At 43.8% G+C, this 24972-nt stretch overlaps 1 protein-coding gene across 1 annotated transcript; it reads left to right on the forward strand.

Annotated features, from left to right (window-relative positions):
• The first annotated feature begins 2200 nt into the window (after positions 1-2200).
• On the forward strand, positions 2201-24678 carry PRKAB2 (protein kinase AMP-activated non-catalytic subunit beta 2). The gene is made up of 7 exons (XM_036766487.1): positions 2201-2796; positions 9657-9823; positions 12663-12756; positions 13800-13920; positions 17249-17382; positions 18210-18278; positions 20072-24678. The coding sequence occupies exons 1-7, from the start codon at positions 2635-2637 to the stop codon at positions 20147-20149; spliced, it is 825 nt and encodes a 274-aa protein (XP_036622382.1). The 5' UTR covers positions 2201-2634; the 3' UTR covers positions 20150-24678.
• Positions 24679-24972: the final 294 nt, after the last annotated feature.

The following is a 24972-nucleotide window of genomic DNA, read 5'->3' on the forward strand; positions in this document are numbered from 1 at the left end:
TTTCTTTCCACACCTTTGGTATCTTTTCCTCCTGCAGATACTTTGTACATCGGTCCCTTAATGTCTTCAAAATTGTATAATTTCTAGAAGAGATTTCTATATTTACTTGGTTAAATCCTGCTGCTTTTTCTTTGTTTTCTTTACTGCCATTTCTACCTCAGTGACTATGATTTTAGGGTTGAAATATGGTGATTCCACAAGGCTTAGAGAACTTTGTTGAAATGATTTTTTTTGTAAATCATTCCCATTTTTCTTCTATTTGTAGTCTTCTTTTCCTTTCCATGCTTGAATGCCATTGTGATGACTTTGTTCAGTTGGATATCTTACCAAGCTTTCTTTTGATTGCTTTGACCTTCTCTTGTTTTTCACTGCTTTATGAGAAGATATTCCTCAGTCATCTATAATTTTTCTTTATAACATTTTACATATTCTATCATTGTCTTTGACAGACATTTCTCTGTCAAACAAAATGACCATTTGTTGACCAAGGCATTTTCTGGATTTCTTCATTCTCTGTGTGGGAATTAATTTACTTTGGCTAACTTCTGGATGAAATTATTAGTCAACGTCGAAGTCATTTTTGTTTTCCATGAAGGGCTTATAAGACCCTTGTATAAGTTTTCTTATAAAACAGTTTCATTCTTTGCTACTGTTACTTGGTGCTCACCACATCCTGCAGCCACTAATTGTGAAGAAAGAGTTCATGACAGGGAGGCTTGTGGCTTCTGTAAAATCTACATGTCCTTGGGCTGGGCCATTCCAATCATCTGGATTGTTATCTGGCCACTGGACCCAGATGGCTCTGGAGAAGAAAGTGAGGCTGGTGACTTTACACAGCCCTCCCTCACTCAAATCAAGGTCCATTGTGAGTCATGTCATCACCTCCCTGATGTCATGGTCCTCTTTGAGAATGAAGGACAAACTACAAGTCTTTGGATTTCCTCAGTTCTTTCTCTCAAACCATACTTGACTATGTCTATATATATCTATATCTATATATGTGTGTGTGTGTGTGTATATGTATGTACATGTATATATACATATGTGTGTATATGTGTGTGTGTGTATATATATATATACATACATATATATATATATACACACATATATGTCCCCTTTCTCACCTTTTCCCATCTTTGGATTAAATCAACATACACTCTGATACTTGACTAATGCAAAGCTGGGAAAAGGTGAGAAAGGAGAGATGTATACGGTCAAGCCCGGTTCAGAAGAAAGACTTGTAGATTTTATAGCAGCCACAAGCTGCTGTATCATGAACTCTTTCTTCCAAATTGGTGGGTGCAGGATATGGTGAGCGCCATAAAAATAGTATAGAATGAAACTGTCTACATTTCAGTAGGCAAGAGGGCTTATTATCGAAGTGGGAGCTATTCCCGAGTTAGCTGTCTGTGCACAGACCATTAACTCTTCACCGTCTGATCAGAATTCATAATAAACAAGAAAATTCATGAGAGATACTGCCTAAAAGCGAAGTGAGCAGAACCAGGAGAACATTGTATATAGAAACAGCAAGATCGTAGGATGGACTTTGCTGAGAATGGCAATACAGCGATCCAAGACAATTCCAAAGGTCCGATTGTGGAAAATGCTCTCCACCTCCAGAGAGAGAACGGATGAACTCTGAACGTAGATTAAAGCAGACATAGTTTCTTTGTTTCTTGTTTTTTGTTACTATTTTCTGCAACAAGGCTGATACGGAAATGTTTTGCATGACTTCGTACGTATCATCAATATGTTGCTTGCCTTCTCAAGGGGTGGGAGGGAATTTGGAACTCCGTTTTTTAAGGAAAGTGAATGTTAAAAATAATTTTTAAAATGTAATAGGGAAGTAGTTAACGAAATAAAAATGAAAAAAGAAAGTTAACTACGTAGTTAATAAGATATACCCTTAATTATTTAAGAGTGCAAATTAAAAATGGGATACGGATAACAGAAACGCCACTGACGCCGCCTTGCAAACGGTCCTGACTTAAACAAACGCTTGTTCGTTGACACCAGTACAATTAGAACTTTCCTCGCCCCCAGGGTCTCAGTTTCTTCACCCGTGCAAGGGGTGGGCCGGACGCTACGACCTCACCTGGCTCCACACACATATACTTCGAGGATCCAGAGCGGAGAGACCGCCCCTCGCTTCCGCGGGCTCCCACCGGACGATGCCCACCCAGCAGCGGTGAGTACCATCGAGAAGAAGCCCGCGCCTAGAGTGTCACGCGCGGGGGAGGGGTGGGGAAGGTGCAGGCCCCCGGCGGTTTCCTCGCCATTTTAGGAGGAAACGCGAACCGGGGCCCTTCCGTTTCAATAACTTTATTGAGCCCCGAGGCGAGACAGCAACCGTCTCTGCGCACGCGCGGCCGCCTTGCCGCACCTCCCCCTCCCGGGAGGAGGGCGCTCCGCTGCTGAGGCGAATGGGTTGGCATCTTCGGTGGGGGGCGGCCGTCCCGGGGGATTCCCGGAGAGCAGTCGGACGGAGGCAGGGGATCCCGGGCCACTGCTCGCCGTCTTCCACGGAGAAGGAGGGGGCGGTGCCCTGAGGAGGCCCGGGGAGAAGCGGCGGCGGAAGAGAAGGAGGACAAACGTACCCCCACCCCCCGCTAGGGACCCCCCGGAGCCGCCATGGGCAACACCACGAGCGAGCGAGTGCCCGGGGAGCGCCACGGCTCCAAGTCCCACCGCGCCGATGGTTCCGGCGGGCAGGCGCACGGCAAAGAGCACCCGCACAAAATCATGGTGGGCAGCACGGACGACCCGAGCGTCTTCAGCGTGCCCGACTCCAAGGTGCGCAGCGCGCGCGGCGAGGGTTAGGGTCTCCGCGCTCGCTCCCGAGGCCGTCTCCGAGCCTTCGTAGGAGGCTGTTCGGTTTCTGGGCTGGTCAGTTACTAGTCTCCTCATTTCTAGGCTGGTCAGTTTGTAGTCTGTCAGGTTTCTAGGCTGGTCACTTTCTAGTCCGCTAGGTTTTTAGACTGGTCACTTTTTAGTGTCCTCATTTCTAGTCTGGTCAGTTCCTAGTCTGCCCATTTCTAGCCTGGTCGGTTTGTAGTCTGTCAGGTTTCTAGGCTGGTCACTTTCTAGTCCGCTAGGTTTTTAGACTGGTCACTTTTTAGTGTCTTCATTTCTAGGCTGGTCAGTTTCTAGTCTGCCCATTTCTAGCCTGGTCGGTTTTTAGGCTGCTCAGTTTCAGGAGAGCCCTTGGGTGCGCAGGCCTCTCGCCCTGTGCTTGGCCTTGGTGTTTACAGAGGCTTCCGTGGGAGCGGTCTTCAAGGGTCTAAAGCGTTGTCATCATGGGTGGAAAATGGATTAGAACCAGGACTTGCCGGCGTGAATGGATGGCAGGTGCAGGGGAACAGATAAGGTCGGCTCAGCCTGCGGTCTTAAGCAAAGCTTGGGGAGGAGCCACCCAGGAAGCCCAAAGCTGGCCTTCCCCTCAAGGAGCATCCATTCTAATGAAGAGAATGCGCACACAGCTGTGTACTGACAAGATGTGTAAAGTGAAGGGGATGTCATGTCAGGGGCGGGGCGGGGGTAAAGGAAAGGGTTTTCCCAAAAAGGTAGGTTTTAACCTGAATCTTGAGGGAAGCCAGGTGGTGGAAACGAGTAGGGAACGCAGAGTCAGAAGATGGGAGTATCATGTTCGAGGAGGACCAAGGAGGCCAGTGTCACCAGATCATAGAATGGATAGAAGGGATTATAGTGTAAGAAGACTGGAAAGGTAGGGAGGGCCAGACTGGGAAGGGGTTTAAAAGCCAAACAGAAACATATAGATATAGATATACATATGCGCATATATCATAAGCACATATCTGTGTATGTGTATTATACATATATGTTATAGATGTATATATGCACATACACACACACATACATACACACACACCCTGGAAGTAATAGGGAGCATTCAGTTTTTTTTAATTGTTCTACTTGTTGGATAGTCTTTTCTTACAGTGAGAAGAAGAGTACTTTACCAAGTAGGAGAGGGCTTTGGGAAGGTCGCTTTGGCTGCAGGTTTGGGGGGAAGTAGTGGGGAGAACAGACAGCAGGTTGATGAAATAGTCCAGGCATGAGGTGATGAAGCAGGTAGTGACTGTTGAGGAAAGAAGGGCATGTATAGGAGGGATGATTCTGTGGTAGAAAGAAGCAGGCTTGGCTACTGTGGGGGTTGGATATGGGGGGTGAGTGGAAGTGAGGAGCTAAGGATGACTTGGGAGCCTGGGTGACTGGAACTGTCTGTCTGAATCAGGGACTCTTGTTTTTGTGTGTGAACCTCTTTGCCAAGCAAGCCTATGGACCTCTTGCTTGAAAATAATATTTTTAAATAACTGAAGGAAATGCTCAATTTCAGTTAGAGGTTAGTGAAAATAAAAATGTGATTCCGCTGTCTCTTCCCTACCCCCATACAAGTTTACAGATCTTCTGAAATCCAGGGGATGGAGGAAGGGGGGGCTAGAGTCTCCTGGAAGGCCAGATATAAGGGTTACTTTTGGGATCCTTTAGCAGTGACTCACTTGACAAGACAAGTGGGAGCTTTGGGGGGAGCATTGACTTTTTAATATGAAAAAGACTGAGGGTTTTATTGGACTGCAAGCTCAATGTGAGAACAGTGTTACATATCCTGGACAAGGGTGAGGAATCTTCAGCCTCCAGCCCGCTTGTGGTCTTCTAGATCCTTGAGTATGGAACTTTGAATCCAAACTTCACAGAATAAATCCTTTTAATCATTTAATCCTTTAAGGGGATTTGTTCTGTTAAGCTTGAATTCAGTCAGAATTCCACACTTAAGGATCTAACGGGCCACATGTGGCCTGGAGACCCAGGTTCCCCAGCCCTGGCTTAAGAGAATAATTCATAGTTTGGGGCAAGGTTGGGGGATTGTGTAGGATTATTGGAATATTGTATTCAGTTCTGAGAAACACAGTTTAGGAAGACCATTGATAAGACCCTATGGTGTAGTGGAAAGGGCTCTGGACTTAGACCCGTGTAGACCTGGTTCAAATCCCACCTACTTAAGTCACATACAAGCTGTGTGACCCTGGACAAATAAATCACTTTATTTCTCTGTGCCTTAGTTTCCTCATCTGTAAAATTAGGCGGTTGGACTTGATAACCTCTAAATCCCTCCAGCCCTAAATTTCTTATCTTAGCTGGAGAATGTCCAGAAGAACTGTAGGCAGGCCCTGAAGATCATGCAATATGAGGATTGGTTGAGGAATGAGAGGATGTTTTAGCCCGAAGAAGAGAAAACTTTAGTGGAATTGTGATAGTTGCTTTCAGGTATTCCCACGGGCAATCATGTGTGGAAAAAAAGCATCAGATTAGTCCTACTTGGCCCCAGGACAACAAGCCAGGAATCATGGGTGCCAGTTACAGGGAAGGAGATTAGAAGTCATTGTAGAGAAAAACTATCCAACCAGGAGAGCTGTCCAAAAAATGGATTCCTTGGCTTTGGGAGGTCCTGGATTTTACTTTACTAGGTCCTCAAGCAGACTGTATATGGCCACTTGTCTGGTCAAGTCAACCGGTGTCGATTGCTTACTACGTGCCAGTGGCTGTGCTAACTGAAGAGGGAGGCTGGAGAGGAATGAAGGAACTGTCTGGGATGTTTGTTGTTTAGGGGCTAATCTACCTGGGCTTGGGCTAGACACTCCTCTCCCTCCTAGTAGATATTTAATTAGGGCTTTTTGAGTGATTAAAGTAAATGTAATATGTGGGTTTTGTTTTTGTTTTTCTAGGTGAGGCTCCCTAGTCGGGGCAGAAACCCAAAAGAAGAGTCTTTGCTGTTGGGTCCTGGGTTATTTCCAGGTTTTTAGTTTGTGGGACACATTGCTAAAATGGCTTGGATTGGGCACATGACTCAGAGTCCTCGGTTTTCCTAATAGATCTCAAACCCCCTAACTGTGGCTTTGAGGAAAAAAGGGGGAAGTAAACTGAGCTGACAGCACCCAGGGGCAACCTGGGCTTGGAGTCGGGGACAGGCCCAAATTCTGCCTCAGACACAAGCTGTGTCACATTGGGCAAGTCTCTGTGCCTGAGACATGTCGGACTCCATGCCCTCTGAGGCCCCTTCTGGCCCTAAATTTCTAATCTTACCAGGTGCTGCCTCTGCCTCTGCCTGGCACTTTCCTGCAGTTGCTTCTCTGACCACACCTGGGCTTTGGACATCCACTGCCTCGTGTGGTTTCACAAATTTGTCTCCATTTTGCTGTAATTCTTTTCACTGCTCTCATCACTCATTTATTTGTCTAGACTTGGCTACAGGGCAGTTTATGAGGACAACAGATGACTGATTTTCTCAGTCTTGTTTTCGTTGTAGAAGCATAGTGATTGAAGAGGTGAGGTCCTCCCAAACTTGTCACTTTGGGTGTAGGAACAGGAGGAGAGACATTCTGTGTGTTGGGGCTTCCTCTCCAGCTTTAAAGGTAGTGTGAGGCTTATGCAGCATTCTTAAACTAAATAGATTTTTTTCCCCATCTCACTAGTGTCTCAAAATGTCTCAGACCCAAGGACTCCTAGGTCTTTGGGGGTGTTTCCAGAATACCTAAAGTAAGCCTCCTAGGGAAATTTATAATGTCTTTGACTCTTTAGATTTAGAAGAGAACTGGAGCCTTGATAATATTGAAAAATTTTGTGATTTTATATAGGAACTAGATCAAGCAAACAATAAGCTCTGAAGCTTTTAATTTAGTTCTTTTAGAACCTTCAGCTTTAATCTGTTCCGGACTTGTGTAACCTAACTTGGGGAATTAAAAAGAAAATGAGAGGTGATATTGGTGTGTTTTTTAGGGAGACAGGGGTGTGCCTAATACTTCTCTTGCCATCCAACCAAGTTTGTAATTTAATCCCCTGATGACACAGCACATCTTATCTCTGCAGTTTGTTTACTTTATCAGTACATAGTTGAGTAAGGATTTCAGTTCTGCAGGTGAAGGTAAATGAGAGTAGAAACATATCCTGGTATTTTATTTTTTTTCTCCCCTCTTCCTCATAACCCTTTCTATCAGTTAAGCAGCTTTCTCCATTAAACCATGGAGAATTGGCTCAGTGTGATTTGCTCTGTGATACTGTCCCTAGATTCCCATTTCCTAGATGCTGACTCATGGGTTAATCCCCTCCCTCCTACTTACCTTACTGGGAAAAACAGGCTCTCCAGGGATGGTCACTGTCCAGTGTAAGGCACTCCCCCAGTTGGTAACGGTTGGTTGTCTTTTAGGTTAGACAAAAACACACTGATTTCAAGGTATGGAAAAAAGTAGCATTCCCCTGATAGTCACTGTGGTGCCCAACGTCCCAAACAAAGACCAGGTCACTGCCCCAGAATGTGGGCCTCTTGGATTGTATCTCTTTCCCCCATTACCTCTTTCTGGTCCTTGTAGGGAAGGAAATAGAGCCTGGACCCTGGGATCTCATTGACATAGTGAGCTCCTGGACAGCAAAGCTTCCCCCACCCATGCAGGTCACTACCTGTTTTGCATTTAGAGTTTCAGAGCAAGGATTCATAACCTGGATTCTGTGAACTTGGTTTTTAAAAGATGTTTAATAACCATGTGGATGGAGTGCCAGCTCCAAAATCAGAAGGCCCCCAATTCAAATCTGGCCTCAGGCACTTATTAGCTGTGTGATCCTGGGCAAGTCACTTAACCCCGTTTTCCTCAGTTTCCTATCTGTAAAATGAGCTGGAGAAGGAAATGGAAACCACTCTGTTATCTTTGCCAAGAAAACCTCAAATGGGGCCATAGACAAGACTGAAACAACTGAACAACATATTTCAGTATAATTGATTTCCTTTATAATTCTATGTATTTTATTTATATAACAAGCCCTAGACTTGAGGTCAACTTGCCCAGGGTTCTGAGGCAGAGAGGTCTGAGCTGGCCTTAAACTCCAGCCTTGCTGATATCAAGGCCAGCCTTGTAGCCATTGGGTGTCACTGCCTCTCAGTCCTCTTAGAGGTAGAAAATAAAGCAGAATTTTAAAAAGTTCATTTTCTCTTATCATCTGCATATGTCTCAATGGTTGTTTCAGGTTGTTTGCCTAGGCTATCTTTTATTTTTTTTTTTTGGTGGCTAATACAGGGCTGAGCATGGTGCCAGGGAGACCTGGGTTCAAATCCAACCCCAGATACTAGCTTACTTCAGGACAATTCCATGGGACTTAACTGCTCAGGGCTGGAATCTGTACTGGTAGAAGGGCGTCTCCCAGAAGCAGCTGGTGGCGTTGATGTCTGTGTGGCATTGAGTGTTGTCTGACCCCATGTGAGAGGGAACTGCTGGAGTCTGGAAAACTAGGGTTTTTGGTTTTTGTTTTCCAGCTGACTCAATGTATAAATTGGGAAAATAATATTGACTCTTTTCCGGTGCTTGCTATCCGTGTGCCTTATACAGTATTTTATTAGAAATTTAATTATAGTCTCCACAAAAACGAGCAAGTAGAATGAGAAATGAAATCTTAAATAATAGGACAAATGCTAAGCTATTTACATTTTGATAATAGGAAACACTATTTAAACTTGAAACTCTGATAACATCTTATTTTCTCTTTTTCATTTTGTGTGCCTGTGAGGCTTTGGTGTTATTTTTAAAATCTAGTCATTATCAGTATGTATGTTTTTCTGACTTTGCTTTCTTTGTTCTTTATCTCCTTATATAAATTGTCTTCTGGAGAAACTTTGAGAAATTCAGAGACTCACTTCAGATGTTTGGAAAGAAAATGCTGGATGAAAAGAGATTATAGATGGTGGTGGGGGGAGGGTTGTAGTTGTTAGCAGATTTTAGTTTTCTTTTTAACTTAACACATCTTTGAAGATTCCATTTGTCTTCTGGCTCTGGTTATCTAAGGCTGGGTAGAGGTCAGTGGTGGAAGGAGCCAAGTGAGTAACTCTTCTGGAATTCTATAAACATCAGGGGAGTTTGGCAGTGCCTTACAAAAGGGGCTGTTCAGGCCTTGTCACTGTTGCTGTTCCCTAAGTTTCCAGAGCCTTCCACCCATGCATTTCTAAATTAATTCTCTTAGAGCAGATTGAGCAAAGTAAATAAGGTTTTATATACCTCCCTCCAAATTTGTAAAAATTGATTAACTTTGATAATTCATCATAAACATATCCCTTCCTGATTCCCTTTCTGTTATTGAAAACTATTAATTTATGAATTATTTGTTGATGTTCTATTACAGTTAAAATCTGAAAGTTATCTATATTTCCCTATCAAATACATGACTGACTTAATAGTGGTTTTAAAAAAATCCCACCATCTTCTGGTTGCATAGGGTCCTTTAGTATATGTTAAAGATAGCAATAGAGCCTCATGATTTCAGCAGAGGAACTCACAGTACTTACAGCATCCTTCATCTTGATTTATGGAAATCATTTTTTAGAGAGAGAAGCTGCTAAGCTAGTCTCCATTTGACTAAGGAAATTTATACCAGTGGTGGTTTGTTTATTAGGCTCTAGTTTGGGTAACTCTTAATTTTAGCTACTCCAACCTCCTTTTTTTTGGTGTATCTTTTTGTGTTGCATCCAAAAAATTAAGTAGTAGTTGAATATTCAAAGCATGTTATAAAAATGGTCATCTTTAGGGCAAACCCAGCCCCTCAGCATGGGGACCAGCTGTACTGAATTCCAGGGATGACCTGGGTATTTTTTCTTACAGCTCCCTGGGGACAAAGAGTTTGTGTCCTGGCAGCAAGATTTGGAGGACTCTGTCAAACCCATGCAGCAGGCCCGTCCCACAGTCATCCGATGGTCTGAGGGAGGCAAGGAAGTCTTCATCTCTGGATCCTTCAACAACTGGAGTGCCAAAATCCCACTCATTAAGAGGTAAAGATAGGTGTTTGTAGAGGGTCCCTAGGGTTTCAAACTGGGAATATCACCTCTTCCCAAGAGGAATAATGGAATTAGATCTTTGACTCCTAAGGATCATCTATAAAGTGCTTAACTCTGTGGCCAGTATTTTCATGTTTAGTAATGATAGTCATGTTACTGTACCTGGGCTATTATTTATACCACTGATGCACAAAAGAATCTTTGACTTTGAGACCACAAAGTCCCATTGTATACTTTTGATAACTAAACCCCTTTTGATAGAGTCCAAGAAGAGACACTTAACCTGAAGAAAAGATCTCAAGGGGACATGAGAGTTGTTCTAAAGTACTTGGCAGGCTGTGTTTGAACAATCCGGGTAGCAGCTTCTGTGGGGGTATAAGATTCACCCACAGCCAACACCCAGAAAGCTGCCAACAGCACAGGTTCTTTCAATCTGCTTAAGCAAGGTGAAGGGGTTGACAAGCTTACTTTTAATTCAGCATTCAAATATTATTCAGTTAGTTCAGGTGAAAAAGCCAGCATGCTGAACTTCAAAACAAAATGCAAATAAATTACAAACATCAACAGACTTTGTCTGATTCAAGTCCCAACAGATAGTTACCAGAGTTCAACAAAGTTTCAACATCCAGGTTTACAAGCTGGAGGGCTCCTTAGCTACAGCTGCCCAGAGTCTCCTCATCAACACCATCTCCAGAGCCCCACACAAATGGCTCTGTCCTCCCTTCTTATAGGGCTTCAGACATCAAACATCACCTGAATCACCAGAGCTCAGGCTCTGGTGATTGGTTCTTGAGTTGGTCCCTCCCCTTAGGACCCTGGGAGGTTCACATCCACATGGATTACATTAACACCTAATGGGGTTTGGGTCTGGGGCTTAGCACCTAGTAAAGCCTACTGAGATAAATTGAGTCACTCAAGACAAAGGCCATTCTGGTTACAGGCTGTCACGAGAAAGAGAGATTAGACCTGTTCTGGGTGGCTTCAGAAGGCCAGAAAACAAGAGTAATGGGTGGGAAAAGAATCAATTAAGACTCAATGTCAGTAAATGCCTCTTAACCATGAAAAAGGAATTAAGACCCAGTGTTACAGAACGCCTCCAAATCATGCCCAAAGTGAATGGCCTCCATGGGGAAGGGGCGGATCCATGGAAGGTCTTCAGGCAAAGGGGCAAAGGTTGGATGCCCTCTTGTCTAGTATGTTACAGTGGTCATCCTTTTGGGGACACTGAGGTGCTCTCCAGCTCTGAAATTCTTTGCTTCTGTAATGGTGGCTTCATGTCATTCAAAATGACGTACTGCCCCAGCTCTTAGAAGGTTTTAGTGTAGTAGTGGTTCTTATTTGGAGGGGGGCAGGGTGGGGAGGGAAGAGAATGTGTTATAGTGGAGAGAGCACTAGATGTAGAATTGGTGTGAGTTCTGGCAGCACTTCTCACCAGGGGGTAGAACTTGGACCAAAACACTGGTCCCCTCTACGTTTCAGTTTCCTTGTCTAAAATGGAGATGATGTTACCCACCTCACCTGCCACACTGGGCATTTCTAAATATGAAATGAGATACTGTTGGTGAAGGTCCTTTGAGAACTATGAAGCACTAGTAAACGCATTGTAAAGAGGATAAATGCGTTGGGGAGAACACGTTTTCACGGGCTCATACCTAGAGTGAGGGCTGGAAAAGGACCTTAGGGGTCATTGAATCCAACTCTTATTTCACAGCCAAGGAAACGGAGGCCTAGAGGTCATACAGAGGGTGAGTGGCCGGGCTGGGGTTTCAGAGCCAAATAGATGGAATCCCAGTTTTTTTGCCGCTGTGCATTTCTAGATTAGATTTCATTTTCTCACTGGGCATCTCATTCATTACTGAGGACTTGGTATTACCCAAATTCAATGAGTGAGGCAGTTCCTCTGCTTCACCTCTCTAATGTAGGCAGTCTCTAAGGTCTTTCTGGGTCTCAAGTGGCTGATCCTTGGATCCCAGGCAGGATTTTTAGAGATCATTTCTTCTCCAAAAATGGAAGTTATTTCATAGTGAGCTTGTTATCCACACAATCCTTGGAAGTCAGACAATACTCTAGGAAAGAAACTGAACAAAATGTTAAAAGGTGGCTCTCAGTTACTTCTACCCAAAGCTTATATTCTTAAAAGCACCTAATTTCTTCCCAGCCTCCGATTGGAAGATCTGTTTGTGTGAGCTGACTTGGCATGGCTAACTAAAAATAAATTACTTTATGGAACAAAGCCCTTTTGACCTTCTTTCTATATATTAGGTTTGGAATGGAATTCATTAGAAATAGGTGGCAATTATTTATGTAAATATTGCATGGTTATAATAGAGTGGACGGGGGACCTCATGTCGTCGGTGCTCTTAGCACCAGTCCAGTGCTCTTTCTGCTACTCCGTACCATAAGGGATTTTTTTCTGTGTTGCTAAAAGTACAGCTCTGTGTAAATAGCCTGTAGGCCAACCTGACAAGTTATCAAATGGCGGCTCTTTAAGACACTTGGGGACGCAAAGATGAAAAGTGACAGCACCCGCCACAAGAAGACTGAGCGGAGGGACCTTCGTCACCTGATGGGCTGCGTAGTCACAGATTGTTCAACCCCTGCTGAACTCTGGAAGAACCTCTCTTGAGTCATAGGGGGTCTTCATTCTGTGTCAGTGAAAGGAGGGTCCATGCTAAGACAAATCACAGATGCTTAAATTACTGAAGAAAATGGGAGGGCAGAAGGACAGAACTAGGGAGCGTTTGAGGAGGGCCACATCTAATAATGGCAGCCGAGCCTTGGGAGCCCCTTGGTCGAGTGTCTCAGTCTCCTCTTATCCTCCATTTCCTTGTAGCCATAATGATTTTGTTGCCATTTTGGACCTCCCTGAGGGCGAGCACCAGTACAAGTTTTTTGTGGATGGCCAATGGGTCCATGATCCATCAGAGGTAAGTGAGCACTTGGAATAGCTCTGACGTCATCTCATCCTTCCATTCTCTCTGTCGTTGCTCCAGGCCAGGCCCTCCTACCCTTGCACTCTAAGACTGTTAGAACAGTTTACCATATACCATATACCATACCAAACTGAGCTATTTACCAATAGTTCCAAACATGCTCTTCCTTTTCTCACTTTGCTGAAAAGGTGTCCTGTTCTCGGAAGGCTCTTTCTCCTTTTCCCACATTTCCAGCTGTTACAATCCCTTGCCACCTTCAAAGTTTAGCTCAAATGCTGTTTTTTCCATGAAACTTTCCTCAATTCCCCTGCAGGAAGTGTTCTGTCACGTCTATGACCTGGATATCTAGGACTGTGTCTGTCCATTTTATACTAATCACATTCCCCCTTTTTTAGCACAGTGAGGAGACTCCAGTGGAACCGAGTCAGAATACTGTGTTTGTTCCTGGATTAGCTCTGTGATGGGCAAGACATCTAATTTCCCTAAGTCTCCGTTTGCTCTTTATATAATAGACTAGGGATATTGAGTCATAAGAAAAGAACTTTGTGAAAAATTTAAAACAGGTTTTCTCTCAGCAGAAGTTGTGTTCCTTGTGTGTAGTGGACACGATGCATTGAATCAAATTGAATGCATTGTTATCATAGATCTTTGTGAATATACCATCTCCCCTAATAGACTGTCTTAGAGGGCAAAGAACATACTTATTTATTTTAATTCCCTTTGGTGCCCAACACTTAGACACACTAGGTGTGTCTTCACTCATCGGAGTAGATGCTTAATAAATGTTAAGTTAAATTCAGTCCTTTCATATCTTAAATACATCGTTATCAGGACTGGAGGAAAGGAAAACTTTTTGAATGAGACATCCTGGCCAGTGAGTATGGGATTCTTGTTGGTACGTCATGTTGTTGTGGTTTTTTGATCTGACACAACCTTTGTTGAGGGTTGTTTCTTGGTGAAAGAGAAAGATTAGATGTGAGCATTTTCAGCAAAAAGGAGGTGATTCTGGAAAGGTACTTTTCATTTTTCTTTTTCAGCCTGTTGTTACCAGCCAACTTGGCACTATTAACAACCTGATACACGTCAAAAAGTCTGATTTTGAGGTGTTTGATGCTCTGAAGTTAGATTCCATGGAGAGTTCAGAGACTTCGTGTCGAGGTAACCTATATTTTGGTCTTACTTACAAAACCCATCTTAAAATACACCTGCCTTCCTAAGAACTCCCTTGCCTTCTTTCTTTGTAAAATAGAAGTTTCTTATTTTGATACTTTCTTCATCATCTAGCCATAAGATTTTGGATCATTTCCTGTCTTTGCTTTTAGCTGTTTCTATCCAAGCATAACTCACTTAGACAACTAATGCCCTGGTGCCTTTTTACTGGTGGCCATACCAAGGGCCCAGTAAGGAAGGTTTAGTTGGACCTGCTCCTCAGGTTCCAGATCTTACTGGTTGTTCTGCTCCATTGAGAATTGGTTCAATTTACTGTGGTTGATGAGGACTGGTAGGTAAAAAAGAAAAATTAGAGGGAAAAAAACTTGTATGTTTTTTATTTCCTGAAAATTTTTGATTAAATTTAAAAATTTTTTTAAAAAATGTCCTTAGAGGAAAAGAACTATTTTTTTTCCTTTTAATTTATCCACTTGGTTTGTGGGGTTTGGGAAAAGGTGGAGTGGAATACAGTAGAAAATTGAATATAACCAGTTGTCCCAAAAGTAGAGAAATGGATGAGCAGTGCAATGGAATTGGGACACATACGCACTGTGGAAACAGTATTGGTTGTGTACAAAATTACAAGTCAAGACACCACTCCATAATATCATTGATCCTCTTTGAAAATGAAGGATGAACAACAACAGAAATATACATCTCTTTCTGTACCCTAAATCTGTCGCCTTTGAATAGCAAACAAATGGACTCTATACGTGGAAGTGCACAACTGAAACAGAACACAAGATGATACGTACACATTGACCATAATTAACAAATTTGTATGGACCTTAACAAAAAAGAGGTAGCAGGAATTTCTTAAGCTTCTCTTATATGCCAAGCCTTGTGCTAAGTACTAAGGACAGAAGGAAAGGCAAAGGACCAGGCCCTGCTCTCAAAAAGCTGGCTGTCTAATGAGAGAAGACAGCATACAAACAAGCTGCATGCAGGATCAGCTGGCGATAATCTTAGAGGGAAGGCACTAGAATTGAGGGGGTCAGGAAAGGCTTTGGTAGAAAATGGGATTTTAGCTGGGATTTGAGAGAAGTCAGGAGGGACAGATGAGGGGGGGAGAACCTTCCAGGCATGGAGGACAGCCGGAGAGCTGCCCAGAGTTGAGATACGGACCATCATGTGAGAGGAACAGCCAGGAGGCCAGTGTCCCTGGAGCACAGAGGGTTATGTTTCTCTTAGAAGTGATGGGGACTCACTGGAGTTTGTCGAAGAGGGGGACAATGTGGTCATACCTGCCCTTTAGCAAGATCAGTTTTACAGTTGAGTGGAGGATGAACTGGCCTGGAGAGAGAGGTGAAGCAGACAGAGCACCAGGCTGGTGCAGTGATCTAGTGCGGGAGTTGGGATGGTACCTAAGAGGAATATATGGAGGTATGAGACTGGAGGTCAGGACAGAGATGAGGGCTGGAGAAATAGAACGGAGAGTCACAGAGAGGTGATAATGAGCTTAACAGGGACTGACCAGATTATCAAGTGAAAGAGTGTAGAGGGAGGGGAGGACAGAACCAGTACCAGGACAGTGTGGGCTGCTCCTGGTTAATGGAGACAAGGGGGAGGACCAGGAGAGCAGGATCAGGAAAACTTTGAATGGAAAGCTTATCAAGGAGAAGAGGATGATTAATGGTGTCGGCAGGTCAGAAAGGTTGTGATTGGAAAAAGGCCATTAGATTTGGCAGTTAAGAGGCGCTTGGTAACTTTGGGGAGGGAAGAGAGTTAAGAAGAGAGTGAGGGTACCTCTTCTGCACAGCCTTCTCTGGAGGATTAGCCACAAAGGGAAGGAGAGATACAGGGTGGTCATTGAAGACGGGCTGATACAAGTCAGGCTTTTGTCAAAGCTGGGGGAGATAGGAGTTTGTCGGCAGTAGAGAGGCCACTCTTAGAGAGAAATTGAAAATGATCAAGAAAGTACAGGTGATAGGGGACAGTCTGCCAGAGGATGGGGTGAACTCACTTGTGGACCCAGGAAAGAGCTGAGGGGTAGAAGTTTGGAGCTTGGAATGAAGACAGTAAGCAGGATTTGAGGTGGGAGCAGAGAGAGGTGGAATGATGGTAGAGTGTGCTCAGAGAAGGACATTTCAGAGATTTGAACGTGCAAGTGGAGACTATGGAGACATTTAGATTTAATGTTCAGTAGGCTCTCTATTGTAAAGTTACTTATAATTTAAAAAACAAAGTGATGGTGAGAGCTATGGCTGCCTAAAAATCTACTTACCTCATATTCTTAAGTAATACTTTCCTTATTTAATTCCAGGATCCTGATCTATCTTGGCAACTAAATTGTAGTTTACGGGGACCACTGGCCTCCCAGAGAACCAAATTATACTGCCTTCCAATATACCTACTCACTGTGTGCTTCATCTTTGATCTTTGCATCTTTTTTCCCTTACCCAGTTTCTTATTCTATTAACTTCTTTCCCCCCATGTTTTATTAATTAATGGTAACAGTGGAAAGAACATGCTCTTGGGAATGATACATGTGCTCCATTCCCAGCTCAGGCACTGACCAGCTGTATGATCTCAGATCTCTTTTTATTTGTTTTTTAAGATCAAGGGAGGTAGTAAAAGTAAGAGAATTTAAAAGCACAACACTCAAATAAAGGTGCTAGGTGTCATACATAAATATTTCTTTTGGTACCGTTTCCCCTACTTCCTCACAGCAGAGATAATACTGACATTGTGGTGCCTGTGGCTTGGAAGAAAGAATTAGTTGATGGCCAAGAGATCTAAAATGACTAAGTCTCCCTTTTGGTGCTACTTGTGTGGACTCTAATATGTGTCTCCCATTTAATGCGTAGCTCGTTAATGCCAGGGGTTTTGGTCCTCTAATATGTCTTGTTACATGAAGGTATCTTTTCTGAGCTTGGACTAAGTCATTGACTCCCGACCCTGATTGAATTTCAGCAGAAATGTCTCCACTTTTTTCACAGGGTGTTGAGAAGTCCTTGAGAGATTTTCAAAAGAAAATTTTATTTAACTTTAATTTTAAAAATGAATTTGCCAGATAGCATTTTCATTTGATGATGTTAAGTCAGACACAGTTTCCCCCTCAATGGATGTCTTCAGGCAGAGACCAAATAGCCACTTCTTGGGTATGTGGAAGGGGAGATTCTTGGTCAGGTGTGAGTTGGACCCTTTCCTTTGGCATTAGTGATCCCTTCCAAATCTAAGAGTAAGTGACTACAGCTCTGATAGCATAACTTTCAACAAGGTTATCTTTCACTAGTTCTAAAGTCTGTGATTTAATGTTTGGGAAAATTTCTTTCAGACCTCTCCAGTTCTCCACCAGGGCTTTACGGTCAAGAAATGTATGTCTTTCGATCTGAGGAGCGCTTCAAATCCCCACCCATCCTCCCTCCTCACCTTCTCCAGGTTATTCTTAACAAGGACACTAATATTTCTGTGAGTATCTTGCCACACTGTCTTTTTAAGGTTTAGGGCTCCTCAGAACTAGCAGAGATGGAAAGACTTCCAAAAAAAATCATTTGCATCCGTGTGGCAATTTCACGAGCCAAAGGTCCGTAGTTCCAGGAGGTGTAAATTCAGGAGCAGACACACAGAGTCAGTTGTCTAATGCTACAGTAAGGCACCTCAGAGCAGAGTTGTGGCTTTATGCAATACCAATACCAACGTGGAGTAACTTGTTGATTTTAATATTGTTAGGCCCAGAATACTGGCTTGCTGACACCAACTTCTGGGACCACAATTCAGCAAGTATTTAGTGAGCATTTAATATTGTCTTTGTGCAAGGGCAGCTAGGTGGCACAGTGAGTAGAGCACCGGCCCTGGAGTCAGGAGGAACTGAGTTCAAATTTGGCCTCAGACATTTGGCACACTTCCTAGCTGTGTGACCTTGGGCAAGTCACTTAACCCCAATTGCCCTGCCTTCCCCCCTCAAAAAAAATATATTGTCCTTGTGCTTTGGGCCATATAAAAGAAGCACAAGACTTGTTCCCCACCCTCAAAGAACTATTAACCCAAAACAGTAATCAACATAATGCATTTTCATTATGACCTCGGGCCTTCAAATCTCTGCTGTGGACCTGGGCTCTGTGATTTGAATTTCCCATCCATTAAGAAGCATTAAGTAGATGTCATATCTTAGGGGTTTTGCATTTTAGTATTCTAGGTATGAATTTCTGACCAGTGTAAAAGGCCTCTGAGGAAGGGGAGCTGCAGTTGTTTCTTTACTTTGTATTGAGCTCTGGCGTTTTCTTTCTCTCCCTCAGTGTGACCCAGCACTTCTTCCTGAACCAAACCATGTCATGCTCAACCACTTGTATGCGTTGTCCATTAAGGTGAGTGATAGCCTCGCCCCTCACAAGGATTCCTAGAGTGGGCATATGGTAAAAGAGGTGAACATGTAATGACAGAGAAGATGGCACATTAGGCTGACTTTGTTGACCTCTCCTACCTGCACTCAATACTGATGACCAGTTGATAAGAAGGCAGTTGCTTAGGGGTAAGCTTTTTGTTTTCAGACTTTTCTCCATTGGTGCTCCATAACTGGACCACTCTGTCTTTGAATGAACCCATCTATTAGCAATTTGTTGCTTCCATATTAGTCATTAAATGGCACCATTTTTTTTAGTAAGTTTGTGGAATTCATAGCCAGAGGGCCCCATTCATAGAGAATGAGAAAATTGAGTGTGGAACAAAATTATTCTGCTCAGTGCCAGAGGGTAGCCTAGGAGCCAGGAGCGGGGGCTACGGGTTTCAACTCCCACATGAGGAGCTGACAGCTAGAATCTTCCAGAAGTAGAATGGGCCTTCCATGGAGGTTCTAGGATCCCTCTCACTGCTAGTCTTTAAGGAAGGACCTGATGCCCACTTGTCAAGTATGTTCTATTTGTTCAGGTCTGGGTCAAACTAGAGGCACAGCCCCTGAGGACCCTTCCAGCTGTGAGGTTCTGTGATAGCCTCAGACCTGGAGAAGAACCAAACAGCTTCAAGTTCAGCTAATAGCATGTAGGGAGCTCTCCCCTTTCTTAATGGTGTGGTCTGAGCAGGTCCTCTTTTCCTGTAGCATGCTCTGAGGCTATAGGGTAAAGCCATATGCATTTTTCTAGGCCCCCTTCCCCCTCACCTCAGTTTTCCAGAATTAGGGCTAATTGAAAAAGAGCCAGAGATGGTCCCTCACCTCCAAATATACATGTCCCTTCTGGTTCACCTTTTGTTTTGGAAACTTGGTAAGCACATTTGTGAAGCACATATTGTATGCCAGGTGTTTTGCCATCACTGAGGACACGAAGACAAAAATGGCTCTTAGTTGTCACAGAATCTTTCCCCCTGTTGCCCAGGCCTTCCTAAGAAGCGCTGCTTCCCTTACCTCTGCCACCTTGCTCCCCAGTTCTCTTTCTCTTCTACTCTTTGGCCTTCTCCCTTTATCTTGTATAAGCAGCTATTAAGCATAGCATGTTTTTGGAGTAATGCTGTATGTGGGAGGTTCATAAAGAACTTTGGTTTCTAAATTTGGCCTTTTTCGAAGATGCCTTTTTGTCATTTACGTCTGCTTATTTTTTGGCTTTCCAGTATTTGTAGGCCTGTCATGTCCCCAGTGGCTTAAACAGTACTTGATAGTATGGAGCAAAGGTACCAGAATGACCCTTACTTTTGAGTTCTAGGCCCTAGTACCTTGGTTGTACCTTGATACGAAGGAATTTAATCCTGGCCTTGAGTCATCACCAGACCTGGGGATACTTGGAAAACCAATTAGAATCTTGGGAGCTAAACTACTGGCTCATTCTTTCTAGGGAAGATTTTGGGGTTTGGACTCATTTTGAACTTCCTGACATAGCCTATTTCTCCTCAAATGAGAATAGACTCTTCCAGCCAGTTAAGAGCTAGGTATGCTTTAGGCAGAAGATATAAATTCACTAAAATGTCTGTGTTTTTCCTGCTTTAGGCTTTCCCTTTAGACACTACTGCAGAGATGTTTCCTCCAGAATATCCTCTATTTTTCCTTCAATTAATCCCAATTTTTGAGATCGATTCATGTTCAGAGTTGGTGGCTAGTTGGTAGTATTAGGGCTTAAGAGTGAGCTAAACCTTGGAATGAGGAAATAGTCACACCTTTTTCTCTCTCTTCCAGGACAGTGTGATGGTTCTCAGTGCCACTCATCGCTACAAAAAGAAGTATGTCACTACTTTGCTGTACAAGCCCATCTGAATCGATCCCTCTTTGCTACCCTGGATGTGGGAGAAATGTCCTCTTTGTATTTCTGGACTGAATCCCAGTCTTAGCTTAGAATCGAGAGCTCACTTGAGCTTTGAGGCCAGTCTATGTGTTTCTGAGCCTCCTCTGAATAGGTTGTTCTGCTCCTCCATTGGACCGCAGGAGAGCCTGTGGGTGTGTGTGTGCGTGTGTCTGTGTCTGTGCCTGTAGTTATTTTTTTAAAGAGAAAAGAGTGGGCTCATGCATATATATTGTACATACAGTCTCTTAATGTTAGATTGGAAACCTGGCCACTGTCAAATCACTTTCTTTAGGATGCCTGTTGGGTGCTTTCCAGAGGCCTAGGGGAACAGAAGCGAGAACACCTCTTAAAGCTGTTTTCCCTGAGCTACGTGAAATAATAAATGTACAGGAAGCTTGTCCAGCATAGAATCTGGTGATCAAAGGGGTCCCGCTGCTGGCCTGGCAGTCCCATACATTGTCTTACATTTCTCTGTGGAAGCTGTCCTTGATTAAGTGGAAGGCTTGTCTTTTCTCAAGTTCCCCAAAGCTATGGTTTTTTCCCCGAATACAACACTGTTGATTCTTATTGTTCCCTTCCCCAGCTCCCATTCCTCACTCTTTTTCTTTCAGGACAAAACTTAGGGACATGGGTGAGGGTCCCTGTGAAGGGCAATGGATGTGGAGACCTTGTTTCCTGCCTTAGGGGTAGGATTGTCCAGAGATACCCTTTCTCTTTAGACCATGTGCCAAGATGCTCTTTGTTGGCTTGCTTTAGTTCCGAGGGAAGAAGCACATTCAGAAGGTCTTGAAAATGGCAGAGTTCATAAAGCATGTCTGCCTTGTGGAAGCTTTCTCTACGCTCCCTCCAGCTCAAAGGGAGGTCTTGTTCTTGAGCCCAGCTTCCTGAATGCTTAGTTTTGGACAGCCTTCCCTGGGCCTACCGTTATGTTGTGTGTGGGTGGGTGTGGGTGTGTAGTGTATGTATAATGTCACTATATAATAACTGACATATCTATAGTGCTTTGCAGTTTACAGAGCATTTTACATATCTAATCTCATTTGACTCTTACAACCCAATGAAGTAGGTATTGCATGTATTGTCCTCATTTTACAGATGAGGAAAACCAAGCCTGAGAGTAGTTAAGTGACTTGCCCATGGTTACAAAGTTAATAAATGTCAAAGGGGGATTTGAACCCCGGTCTTCCTAACCCATAAGTCCAGCCCTCTGACCACCACTCTGCCATGCTGCTCTAGATGTAAGTTTACTCTGGCTTCCTTGGGTAAAGACGGGAATTCCTTCATCCCCAAGTCTCTTGCCCTGAAGCTAAGACACAAGATGGCACCCTTGGTTCCTTAAGAATAGTGCACTGAATTCTTTATAAGATTTTCTTTTTTGCTCATTTTAAAAGTAACCTGATTTTAGCTTAGCAGGAATCGTGGTGCCAAATTCAGTGTTAGATTGTTGAGGCTTGAAATTTTGCCAAGTGTCTGTGGCCCTTTCCTTTTTACAGAGAAACGCAGGTTATCTGTCTAGCACTCCAGGAGGCCAAAGCTATTGCTGGTGGAGGGGCTCCCGGACCTCCCAGGATGGACCCTGCCATACTGACAGGGCACCGACAGTCACTTTGGCTACCTCCCGCCTATCCTGAACTGAGCTGGGAAAAGACCTGTGGTCTTGGGAGTGTAGCCTTATTGGTTCCCAGCATCCTGGCCAGGCTTAGTCTTAGCTTGGTGGAGAGGGCAGGTATGCCCTGGTAATGGGAGAGTGAGCAAAACTCACTAGGGATTCCGCTAATTATGGAGCTTAATTCATGCTGCTTTGGACACTCAGAACCTTTTCCACCTTTGCCCCCAGAACCTGGTATGGACCCTACTTTAAGTCCAAATGCCCTTTGCCTGGAGTGGTGGTGTTTGTTGTTCAAACAGGTCAAATCACGTAACACTTTGAAACTTTGATGAAATATAACATAAATGGAGTGTTCACAGGTCAGAAAAACAAAACTTGGATTTTTGTTCTGTCACACAGTGATGTCTGTTGCCAGGTTGTTTGTTGTGATAGGATTGAACCAAGTTGTGGTTGTCATATCTAATGACCTCTATAGTCACACATTAAAAGTTCATTCCACACGGGTCTATATCACACTAGAGTGAGGCAGGTAAGGAGACACTCACATTCTCAGGCCAGAGGCCTGTGGCTCAGTAGCAGTGGGCCGTGGTGCTGGTGTCCTCTGTTCTGGATAATATATGGGCTACCACTTTGCCAAGCTTTGGGAAAATAAATCTGTGCTCAGCCGTGAGTAAGATGGAAGCTAGCCAGCTAGTTAGAATGGAATTGGTAAGGGTGGGGCAGGGAGCATAGTGATATTCCTTACCAGTCCTTACTCCCTTCTCCATAGTTAGAGCACTTTACCTGAATCTCAGAAGTATCCACAAAAATGGTTTTGGCCTCCTGGGAGGAAGTGGTCCAGAGCATGACCTACTCTGATTTTTAAAAGCTTTTACAGGTGTTTGTTTAAATGATGCCTTTATCTTCTGCCTTAGAGATTTCTGATAAAGTTTTGGAATTGAGGGGCAAAGGTGATGAAATGTTCTTTTCAGCTTTTTTGTTGGTCACTTCTGAGGGAAACCTGGCACATTAACAGAATGGGTTGTCCTTCAAGGAGGGAGGACTGTGAAAGAGCCAGAACATGGTATAGGAACAGTGGGGGAAAGGGAGGGCAGAAGAGTTTGGGGCTCCTCTGGTGTCCAGCCTAAGGGCACAAGAGAGGCTGGAGGGCAGGTGGAGCTTTGGCCAGTCTTAGAAAACTGGCCTGAGCCCTGGCCTTGCCAGACCAAGCCCGGGATCTTCGGGTCCCCAAGAGGAGGTATTCTCTTCCATTTTTGTGTGCATTGACCTCACTCACTTTTTGGGTTCCCTATAAATATTCATTTCCTAAGGACACAGTCACTCACTTCAAATATCACTTAAAACAGACGTTTTATTTTAAGCCATAATGGAAGCAAAAAAATAATTAGATGGCTCCTTGGAGTTTGGTGAAATGTATTTGGCCATATGCCTTCATTGACATAGACCTAGCCAGGAAGTAGCTCTCCATCCCCACTACAAAGAATGCATGGAAACATAGGAAGGAGGCATATTTCTTTAGTCTCTTACCTAGTCTCATCATTCCCAGATTGCCCCCTTCTTGGCAGACTAGCACCTTGGAGGCTAAATTGTAACCTCTTTAGCCCATTTCTTACTTCACGGATGGGAGAATCTGCTGCTGCCGAGTTGAGATTGACATTTGGAGTCGAATCGGGGGAATGAAATAATGCATTGGTTTAGGAAGCCTCTTTCAGCCATCTCTTCCTTGGGGAAACAGATGCTGGAGACAAATATTTAGGAGTTGTTGAGTATTCTAGCACCTTCTCTAAACCCAAATCCTCAGAGACTTGGCTGGGACGAGCGGGTCATCAGTTTAGTGTTATTTATATCTTAAGAGCTAAATGCCTGCTATTGTTCATCAGCCACAGACAACTAGTTATTCACAGTATCAAAATAATGTGTGACGGGTCAGGACATCTGCTTCAAAGTGGATGGTTAAACAATTCACAGCAGCAGGGCGGACCTGGCTCCTCTGTAAGAAAGAGGCCTTTTGGAGCACAAGGGCTTAAGTTAGCATCAAAAGAGACCTTCTGGGACTTAGATTTGGGACCTTCAGTCCTCAGTAGGCCCTTAGGAGTCTTCATAAATTGGACTGAATGGAGCCCCTGTCCTAGTGTGCCACCTGAGGGGGAGGAAGTGTTATTTTCTGACAAGGTTCTGTTTCACTTAAAGAAGAACTTTTCTTTAGTCTAAAGGCGAAGTGTAAGTTCCATTTTAATTGCTCTGACCTGAGGTGGTATCGGTATCACTGTGCCCAAAAGAACCTTGGCTAACAGAGGTATTCCTAGAAGTGAAATTTGAGACAAGTGCTGAGCCCAGCAAATTAACTAGGGAAGGGCACCTACATTAAGTATTTTTAAGTCCTGGTGATCTCTTCCTCTCTGCAGACACTTTCCTTGACCGGGATGTTGTTTCAGGGCACCCAAAGCAGGAATGCCCGTTTATTGAATGGTCTTAACTTTTTATGGGCCCTTGAAAAAGGCTCATCGAGTTTTCAAAGAACAGGATGCCAGCTACCTGTTCCAGTACGTTTATGTGTTGGAATGATTTGAATGAAGGCAGTTGTTCATAGCCTACACATTTTGAGAAAAAGGGGGTGAATCTGAATTTGTGAGAGGGATGAAATAATTGAGACCCCCTCATCTAACTGGTGCTTTTTGTCCTTAATATTGCCAAGGAATAGAGTTGGCCTTTGATAGCCCTCAGGATGTACAGTTCTAGGAAGGTGTAGAGCTGTTTTCCTGCTGATAACCCGTGACTGAACCCTGGATGAATTGTGTGATCTGTAGTATGCAGACCCTCTGTGATGTCACATGTACAAGTTCCTTTTCCCATGAATGTAACTCTGAAAATAAAGGTTATCGTACAACATAAGTCTTGTGGGCCTCCTTCCATTATTGTATGCTATCAAGGCACACCAACCCTGGCAGCCGGAGAGTTGGGATTATTCAGGAACAGTGGAAAAAAACAAGTCCTCAAATAAGTAGATGAGGTATCAGCCCAGAGGCAGTTTCCACAACTTCACGTTGCCTTGATCTGGTCATTCATGCATGCCTAATAAACACGTGTACTTAACCTGCTCATTCCATTACTTCCTGAAAGACTCCAAACAGAGGGCTGCAGCAGAAGGCTGTAGTGTATGCTTAGCATCTCTCTACAGTGAAACGG

The sequence above is a fragment of the Trichosurus vulpecula genome, chromosome 7, assembly GCF_011100635.1.
Source record: "Trichosurus vulpecula isolate mTriVul1 chromosome 7, mTriVul1.pri, whole genome shotgun sequence".
Taxonomy (NCBI): domain Eukaryota; kingdom Metazoa; phylum Chordata; class Mammalia; order Diprotodontia; family Phalangeridae; genus Trichosurus; species Trichosurus vulpecula.

Coding starts and splice junctions, on each gene's coding strand:
- PRKAB2 (XM_036766487.1), top strand. CDS start 2,635: ATGGGCAACACCACGAGCGAGCGAGTGCCCGGGGAGCGCCACGGCTCC. Junction 13,921..17,248: donor TTCAGAGACTTCGTGTCGAG/GTAACCTATATT, acceptor AATTTCTTTCAG/ACCTCTCCAGTTCTCCACCA. Junction 18,279..20,071: donor TGTATGCGTTGTCCATTAAG/GTGAGTGATAGC, acceptor TCTCTCTTCCAG/GACAGTGTGATGGTTCTCAG.